The sequence below is a fragment of the Fusarium graminearum genome, chromosome 4 (assembly GCF_000240135.3).
Source record: "Fusarium graminearum PH-1 chromosome 4, whole genome shotgun sequence".
Lineage (NCBI taxonomy): Eukaryota > Fungi > Ascomycota > Sordariomycetes > Hypocreales > Nectriaceae > Fusarium > Fusarium graminearum.
Window position 1 is genome coordinate 1,977,387 of NC_026477.1, and position 9,310 is coordinate 1,986,696.

The following is a 9,310-nucleotide window of genomic DNA, read 5'->3' on the forward strand; positions in this document are numbered from 1 at the left end:
AGGCGAAAGCCGCGGGGGGGCTTGCATAAGGTGCATTGGTTGGTCTACTAACCACAGCCAATGCAAGGTACCGTCCCCGCCAGCACACTATGAGACGCTACCTCGACAGAGATTAAGTTCAGGGGCAACCTTAATCCAATTTGGCTGGCTTTGGGTGGTTACAGATGACTGTGTCGCGAATAAATTCTATGGGCAGTAGAAGCCCGCTCGAAGACGCCGTGGCTTGCTCTTTAATTATTTTTATCTTTTTTTAAGGGTCTGCACAAGCGGCCGGGGCCTTGTACATGTGCAACATGAGGCTGCAAAAGTGCCTGACGAGATAGAGAGATGGGCAATGATCCATATACACACATACCTAGGTACACAGGTATCTATCTAGTACTAATAATGCTCATACTCAACACGACAATAGCAAATTCTCAAAACACATCATAAAAACTTAGACACGTCTCTTAAATCAAAGGCATCTCGCGTCGGTTCGAGATCAATGCTTGATCCTTCCACTGCAGCTTCACCGATTGACAGATTTATTCTAGACCTTTTTCTACTCCACCGTCAATCCCGGCATGCGGTACTTAGAGTAACATGATCTAACAACCCCTTATACACCTGAAAACGCAAAAGTATCTATTTCGCTTCATTTGATACGAACAAGATCTCATTCAACACGAGTTCCAAAGACACAAGTGATCCCTCACGACCATATCTCCTCGTTTGCATACAGATACAATCCCTGTTCTTAGGACAATAACTAATTCCCGAATACAACCCCTTATCATCATCATGTCCTCAGTGTTGCCACCTCTGGGCTGCCTCATGCCGATCTCATTTCTTTTAATGGCCCTGCTAGATTAGAAATCGCTTCTCTTTCTTCCCCACACTCGACTACCGGTCCTGCGACCTGAGGATGCAAAAATTAAAATAGCTCAAAGCCGATTCAGGGTAGCGTCAAGTGACTGAATCGTTTTGTCTCTTATTCTGTGAGACCCAATCTTTGGCTCTGCATTCTCGAAGCGTTTGTGAGTGCAGAGTTGCGGCGGCGCATCGCCCGTTCTTGTTTCTGGTTTCACTGCATAAAGTCATGGGATGAATATTGCGCTGCCATTTGTCTTTGCCTGTGCTCTGTCATGGATGCCGCGTGGTTCTCCGCGGCTACTTACAGCAAGTGACAGCGAACATGTGTACATTGTTATATCTGTGTATTATCCCAGGTAAACGATCCATCAGTAGGATAGCTGAAGACCATAGTTGATACCATAAACGGGCTGTGCCAGTTTCAATACTGATATGTCATTCAATCATACATCGCTACTGCTCTACTGTACAGTACGTCGTGATCCTACTCTACCATCACTTAATATCAACAGTATACCATGTAAACCGCAACTCCGTCAAACCCCAGCCATTAATGCAGTACACATCGCCTCGATCTATCTATGTCTGCCACATGTGCTCACTGAGCCCAAGCAGTTTGTCTTGCATCTGCCTCTTGGCTGCTGTGGCAATTCCGCGCTCGGGATTTGCCATGGCTTCACTGTAACATAGCTCCACGAGTGCCTTCAGCTCATCGTAAGAAAAGTTGTCGGGGTCTTGCGCGCTTGTGCCCCGCTGTTGCTCCTTGTCTTCCTTTGCCTTCTCCACGATAGCATCTGCTCCTTGCTCGTATAGAGAGAAGTAGTTTGCTGTACGCGCCAGGTCTACACCCTCTTCCACGTTCTTGAGGTTCTGCTGCAGTACGAGGATGTTGAGCTGCATGCGCCCGCAGCCCTTATCGTTCATTGGCGATGCCTTGCCTGCATTGCTTACGAGGTAGCAGTTGATGAGCAGACCAAGGCCAGTCCTGATAAATGCAATCTCCTTGTCTCGAAGGAACTTAACGATGGTCTCATCAAAGAACACCAGTTCTGAATTGAGGTTTAGAATCTGCGGATCAGGTTCGCTCACCTCCTGGTCGAGGAGGTAGGGTGCCACTGTTGGCGACAAGGCAATGCCGAGAGAGTGGACTATGCGGCACCGAATCTCCATATGGAGGGTGAGTAGTGCTGTTCCTGCGAGTTCCTCAAAGGAAGATACAATGCTGTCAAATGCCCTGATCGCTGATTAGTGTTGTGCCTTGCTCATTGGATCGTGCAACTTACTGTACAGTCTCCTGCGTCAACGGCAGTGACACAGGACCCTCTTCGCCGGCGCTCTTGCTAGGCTCGTTCATAAGAGTCCATCGCCGGTTTGAATGTCGAGGCAAGTTCTGTCGTGATGTATCCGTGTCGTGCGTCGTAATTTGACGAAGTCCAGAAATCTTGACAGCAAGCCATTTCATGCTGGTATACAAAAGACAAAGGGACGAAATCGAATCTCGATCTTGGATGATGTCGCCCGAATCCAGTGGCGATTCGTTCGTAAGCTCCATCAACAAGTGAATCTCTTTTTCGGCCAGTTCCCAATCCATTTCTTCTGCCGTGAAGAGCTTCTTCATGGTTTCTTGGAGCTCCCCTTGATCCAGAGAGAAGCGCGCTGATGATCTCAGGTTATCGTTACTGATCTCTGTAGCTTGGTCTTGGGCCTTGACAACAAGTGTTTTGAACCAGCTGAAGCAGCGGTCATAGTATCGCATCATCTGAGTTACGATTAACGAGCTGAGTGCCTGGTCTGGCGGTATTGTGCCCAGCATGCGACAGAATGCCGTCACAACCTCGAAGAAGGCCGTCGTTCCTCGGAACACAGGTCGACGTGCAACCTGACTCCAGCCTGAATCCTGCGAGAACGCGTCTGCCTCTCCGAACACAGTGTCGCTCAGTTTTGCCAGGGTCTCGTCTAGTTGTGGCTGGAAAACATTGACCAAGAAATTGTCCAGAAACGTTGTCAATGTGCTTGCTGCAAGGTCGGAGCCAGGGGGCACGATGCTTTTGAGTCGCTGCAGGAACACCAATGTCGGCGGTAGCAGTAAGCTCATATTGAAGACACTCGGTTCCACCAGGGATTTGTACGAGCCGGTCGTTTGATGGCTGCTGCCATGGCCACCATCGCCCCCTCTTCTCCCTCCCTCTGGCGCGCTTCGTCCTTTCCTGTCCTGTTTCAAACCAGGGACAGCGTCCTGTATGATGCTGTCAAGTGCATCGTATTCGCTCGTCATCTCAACAGATTTCGTGTTGGCCTCCGAGAACTTGAATAGATGCTCCCGTACATCCTTTTTGCCGTGGAGCGTATCTCCTGGGTTTGGAGAATCGAATTGGTAAACGTCAGCGTCTGTCGTAACATAGTTGTGCAGCAAAGATCGAATCTCGTTCTGATAAAGATTCCACAGCTCCTTGAAGCTGCCAAGGAGTGCGCTGTTGTTACCAGCGCCTTCTCGTCGGATAAGGACTTTGATGGATTCGTGGAAAACACGGTGACCTTCTCCGATTGCTTCAAACTTTCCATATAACGACCACAAAAGATCGTAGATAACATCTGCCCTCATTTGTGTTTCGCGTGTGCCATATACATGAAGACCATCGCCTCTGGCTGAGCCACCTCTCAAAGAGCTAGGGTGTCTTTGGTCTACTTCGTTGATAGTCTCATTGACGATAGTAAAAAGTTCAACTGGTAATCGCTGCTTGAGGGTCTCGACGGCATTTTGCAGTCGCCCTAATCTGTTCAGAGATTCTACCAACAGCCCAACATAATAGAATGTATCAGCTTCGGGGTTCTTCATTGGGTCCTCTCTGATTGTCTTGTCGACATCAATGGCATCGAGAACCATGTGAAATGGAGCGATGGGCTTAATGTCAGTATAGCCTTCCGTTACAGCACCTTGGGTCTTAGCCAAGTTCTGCCATCGTTCCTGGCAATATGGTGACTTGAGGTAGAGATGCTCGTGCAGCTCTTCCACCAGAATGTCCATCAAAGCAGTCTCTTGGTTTGCGAGATAGCTCCTCAGGTCAGCGAGAGCACCGATATCGTCTAGTTCAGGCTTTCGCAATTTCCGGAGAGCACTTTGCAATACTTCTACGGCCGTCAAGAAACGCTTCTCGGATATTCTTGCCTCCAGCTGATCTGGTACGGCACGGAGATCATCGAGCTCGTTCAGTGTTTGTAAAAGCGCATCAAATTCTTGCGATGATTTTGAAAGCTTCTTTAGCTCTGGATCTGTCGCACAGAGGCTCGTTTTCGAGCTCGCCAGCGACTCCTTTAGTGCTCGCACTCGCTTTTGCGACTGCTGAATACTGCTTTGGATCTTGTGAAATGTACCAATCGAACTGTTAAAGCCCTGATGATGTTCGTGGACGATTCCCTTCAGAGACTCTTGGAGGTAATTATGCGATTGCTGAAACTGGCCGTATTCATGGGCGCGACCAACCGAGCTCTTGTCAAGAAGTTGTAGCGACAGTTGAACTGGAACGCAGTCATCTTGGCACATTGAAGGCCATTCTTTCTTGATGTGGTCTATAACCTCGGTGATTTGTCGTGCAGCATGAGTGTCGGGAACCTGTGATTGTCCTTGTCCCTGTGACTGGACTTGTGGTATACGTGACCGCGACGACATTTGTCGAAGACTAGGCGGTGGTCGCGGTTGCTGGGTAGTTGGTGGCGTGGCAAATCGATCGCTCCCGTATCCATCTTGATAACCAGATCTGTAGTCGTCGTTGGAGCGGCCAAAGTTTCCATAGCCGTTACCCTCACGGGGAGGGGGTCGGTCGTATCGATTCGACATGTTGGTGATAGCAGACGGCGAAACGGTTACGAGATATTGGCTGCTTCGAAGCGCATTGTCGCTATAGGAAATGCAGGATATAGAGTCACTTTAGCTCTACGCAGAAAATTCGATAGCCCGGATGTGCAAGTTTGAAAGCGCCAACTTGTTAAGTTGGTGGTTGCTGGTATGAAAGCTGGATGTCGAGGGGTCGAAGCTTAGGTGGTGGTTGACGAACCTACATTCAGCTTCGAAACGCTAGGGCGGTACGTACCCCATAGCTTTCTTCCAATACAGCAGCCAGCCACTCAACGAACCGATATAATTGGAAGTTCACTTTCTATTGAAATCGGGAGGATAATATGTATTTCTAATAATGTTTCTTCACTGTCTCCAGAACTGTCACTGGTAGCGCATCTTGTATCGAATGCCATGGTTCATCATAACAGTGGCAACATTAAACTCCTTTGCGTGAGGTTGTGCGAGGCCCTCGAGTCAATGGCTCCCGATTAAACAATATTACATCACGAAAGTCTTGATCATGGACCAGAAATAAAAATCGGTTGTAGTTTTGATGTCATTATGAAGTCGTTGATTATTATTAAGAGCAAGAAAATTTATAAGAAAATAAGTAGTGGTATCAATTTATGTCTCTTCCCTCTTCATGAGCCATGTCGAAATTTATCCTCGTCCAATCTTTCATCAGTGAGCGACACCCTGCGCGGTCGCTTGTGGAGGAGCCAGATGTTGATCCTCGTCCTCTACAAGCTTTTGTAATTCCTGCTTAGCTGGACCCTCGCTGGGACTGGCCTTTGGTTCCTGCATGGTCGTTCCAGATAGATCTGCCTGAGCAATGCGGCCGTCTTGTGTTTCAAGCTGGTCCTGAAGCGTTGCTCCAGGTTGTTCCGCAGCCTGCATCCTCGTATCCTTTTCCAGAATTGTCTTTGCCAGACCACGCACTCCATCCAGAATCACATCTTGTCGATCCCATGCTAAGAACCCGGGAGTTCCAGAAGCTCGGTTCAGATGCACCACCTGGTAGTCCTTGTTCGCCCAGGCGGGGCAAGCATAGCTTACTTTTCTAGGTCGAGGCAGTATTTTTTGCTCCTCGCTCTGATCTTCGTCGCCAGTGAAAACAGTGATGGCAACCTTTGGCTTCTTGGCATGTTTCTTTCCCTCCACAGGCTCAATGTCTGAAGCACACTGTGCCCAGAATCGGAGAGCAGCTTCGGGGCCAGGCAGCCAAATAAGACAAGTGAGAGTGATGATGTCCTTTTCTGAAAGCTCATTCTTGGGACCTAGGGTGCGAAGGACCTTCAGCACATATAGGAGCAGGCCGGTAGGCGAGTCGCATAGGGCATAAGAGAGTGTATTGGGCTCGTAATCGTTGCGATCACCTTGTCCCAGATTGATTGCAGATTTCTTCTTGTTCAGTCGCAACGTCTTCCGCTTCTGTATGGCCGTAATATCGTCCTTAGTGTATCCAAGAACCGGAGAGTTTAGGATACGGGCCACTTTCCACTTGAGCCACTCACTTGCTGAAGCTGAAAGTGTAGGGGATGTCAGAGGAGGTGCGATCATATGGAATCCCAAGCAAGATTCTGTGAAGTTATTCGAGAGATGTCGGGCCAGTCTCCAGTCAATTCCAGCTGGGGAAATCGAAGCAGATCCGGCGTTGCTGCCAATGTAGTGTTCATAGCCCAACCTTCTCATCAAGTCATCCAATACTTTAGCCGCTGTAGAAATTGGAGGAGCACTGGAGGGTAGAGTGTCACTGAACCCTAGTCCAGGCAATGATGGGATCACGATATGGAAAGGCTGGGTGACCCCAGCATCTTCAGGGTCACTGAGTGGTTGAACGAGATGACCAAGTGAAAGGTTAGTTAGAGGAAAAGGCGGTATGAGGAGAAGAGGAATAGCATTTGCATGAGGTGAGCGAGCGTGGATGAAATGAACCCGGACAGGTGTTGGCGGTGTGGAAACTTGGAAGCTGGTTCTGAACTGTGACAGTGTGTTGTTCAGCTCTTCTTCGTGATCCCGCCACAAGAATGATTCTTGCCTAGATAAAACATGTGAGCACAGGTCTGGATTGTTTACACATAAGGAGTTTAGCTCACCAGAAATCGACTAGAGATTCAACTTGAGGCTTTGGCTCCCACCAATCTTTAGAAGACGGCTCATGAGGTAGTCGAGTGAGCTCTAGTTTCTGACGCGTAATGTCCAAATATTTGCTCGACACCTGGGAGGGAAGTCAGTAGTGTTCCCCAAAGCGGCATTATCTGTCTCAGCTCACATGTATGCGATAAGGCTGAATCTCTTCGCCGGAGTCCCCGGGCTGTTGCTGTTGTTCCTGTGACATGGCTCTCACTGTACGAATCAACGATGTCCGATTGCGTGATACAATGTGGTGTCACAAGTAGCCGAATATTGCAGAGAGATGGTTTACAGCAGGTCAAAACAAACAGGTCAAGATGAGAAAGACCGAGAAATTAAACAAATGCGACTCACTCGTTTTCACGAGCTGAGTTGCTTTCGTAACCCGGCCAGAATTCAAAGGACCCTTACATCCACCCTTATAACACAGGACCCTAACCCTGGTCGCGATAGCTGCATGGACTAAGAGACCCTGACGTGGCTGACACCCGCTGTGGCTTTAGCGCATGGGGAATGCGGCACAAATGGTCCGAATCGTGTCGTGATTCGTCCAACAGACTAACTTCCTGGTAGATAGTGGCGGTGCATGCAAGTCCCCTTGCGGCTTCGGAAATGATCACTCAGGACATCAGACGTGGCTTTGACCCATGTCGGTGTACGGATAGACAAATCATGTTTATTCGGCTACTACCTCTGCCAACTTTTGCTTCTGAAAACAGGGAAACCAGCTGGTGTGGAACACTTGGAGCGGGGGCTTCCCAGACGGTGATCTGGCTGTGGCTGATCATGACAGGACAGCGAATTAGCCACCTCCATCTCTTCGTGTCACACCGCATGAGATGGGTCAAGACATGAAACGCTGGCTGAGGAGACAACGATGCTTGACAACTCATCTCATCATGTGATAAAAGAACGTGTGGAGGAACGGTCGAGACCGTGAAACTGAGAAAAGCTGACTCGATAACTTATGCAAGATATTTAGCTTCTCCTTAGACTCCAATCCGTATCCAAACGCCTGTATGCAGCCCATTCTTCTTTATGTAACACCGCATCGTCTGGTCTCTAATCATACATGAACCGTTGCCATGCGCGAAGGTCATGAAACAATCCAGCTAGCAGTTTCCTGTGCTAGCTTTTAGCTGGCCTCTTTGACTAGCCCTTCCTTTTTTGGGAATAGGGTACTGAATGGGGTATGCATGTAGGTAGGTAGATGACTTTTAGCGAAGCTCCACGGTCCAATGCCGAGCAAGTGACTGGCCTACATGCTATTGTCGATGGGATTTGGGAACTCCTCAGCCATTCCGTGGCGGCGGCTGGTTACTACCTTGCGGCCCACCACGAAGATTCATCTGCCCTATTCGTGACACTATGTTGCTGCCAACTGCGTCAACGGCACCCCGGGGTGAAGTCAGAGTCGGACCTTCTGGGGCTGTTTCTTGAACTCGGAAGAGCTTGATCGAAGTCCCGTTCCATATGCCCATAGTTCCTCTCGAAACTTGCATCTCGTTTGTGAATATAACGCCCCATAAAAGAGACTCATACCAGCCCAGAGCGAGCTGAGACCACTCAAATGAGTGTACACGAGGGGCTGAAGGTTCAATACCTACAATCCCAACACCTGAGATCCGCCGAAGTGTTTCTGGTATCGGAATATCAGCTGCCAATTCTTGGCGCGGCAATAGAGCTGAGACCTGCTGGATAACTGCCAGGATCGTATGCAGCGGCAGTTCCAGCAACCAGCTATCAATCCAGTGAGCCGTTGGTTCGAATGCGCCCGCTTGTGATTGCCCTGATATTGAGTGTCCGCCCAAACTTGTCGTGCTATTCTGCCGTGAGAAATTGGGAACACCGGCTGGCATCTTACCGCGAGCCTTTTCAGACATTCCCCTCAGTTGTGTTGGGAGAGCGTCCTCGGCGTTGGGGGTTGATGATCTTCTGGAAGGCGCTTCACTCGAAGTTGACCTTGCAGGGGTCTCTTGTTGCTCTTCATCGTCACTATCGTCATCGTCGTCTTCATCGTCGTCTCCGATTGCAAATGCGCCGTCTTCTGGAACTTCCTCCAGTGATGAGTGGCGAGGGTGGGCGCTGCTTGGACTTCTTAGGCTGTCGACTGAGCTGCGAACGGATGTAGCCTCCAACGGGTCAGCATGCTGTCCAGAGTCTTTTCTTCTTCTGTTGCGCCTCTCAATCTCCTCTTGCCCGCTCTCAAGAGTAAATGAGCGTAGGGCCTCGACTCGCTTCTTATTCCTGAGGATAGCAAACACAAGTTCAGGATTCTTGCGGTACTTGTTCTCTAGAATGGAATTAATAGACTCCAAAAGCGAATGCAAGAGGGTATGGTTAGTCTCATTGGCAAGAAGAAACGAGGGCGAGGACATGGAGGAGAACAGCTGAATCAGCTTGGAGCTGCTGGCGCTACTCAGGCCCTCGAGGTAAGGGGCAATGTTATTAATCACCGCCAACAGAGCCGGGTATATCGCCGATAGC

At 49.3% G+C, this 9,310-nt stretch overlaps 3 protein-coding genes across 3 annotated transcripts; all 3 read right to left on the reverse strand.

Moving 5' to 3' along the window:
• Window positions 1–1,223: 1,223 nt before the first annotated feature.
• FGSG_06999 (uncharacterized protein) lies at window positions 1,224–4,690 on the reverse strand (the record flags this gene model as incomplete). The annotated part of the gene is made up of 3 exons (XM_011328380.1): window positions 1,224–1,282; window positions 1,458–2,089; window positions 2,139–4,690. 3 exons carry the CDS (start codon window positions 4,688–4,690, stop codon window positions 1,224–1,226), a joined length of 3,243 nt encoding a protein of 1,080 aa, XP_011326682.1.
• A 681-nt stretch (window positions 4,691–5,371) lies between these two features.
• FGSG_07000 (uncharacterized protein) lies at window positions 5,372–7,028 on the reverse strand (the record flags this gene model as incomplete). Its single annotated transcript, XM_011328381.1, has 3 exons — window positions 5,372–6,728; window positions 6,787–6,908; window positions 6,963–7,028. 3 exons carry the CDS (start codon window positions 7,026–7,028, stop codon window positions 5,372–5,374), a joined length of 1,545 nt encoding a protein of 514 aa, XP_011326683.1.
• A 1,087-nt stretch (window positions 7,029–8,115) lies between these two features.
• Window positions 8,116–9,201, reverse strand: FGSG_14037 (uncharacterized protein; the record flags this gene model as incomplete). Its single annotated transcript, XM_011328382.1, has 1 exon — window positions 8,116–9,201. The coding sequence occupies one exon, from the start codon at window positions 9,199–9,201 to the stop codon at window positions 8,116–8,118; it is 1,086 nt and encodes a 361-aa protein (XP_011326684.1).
• Window positions 9,202–9,310: the final 109 nt, after the last annotated feature.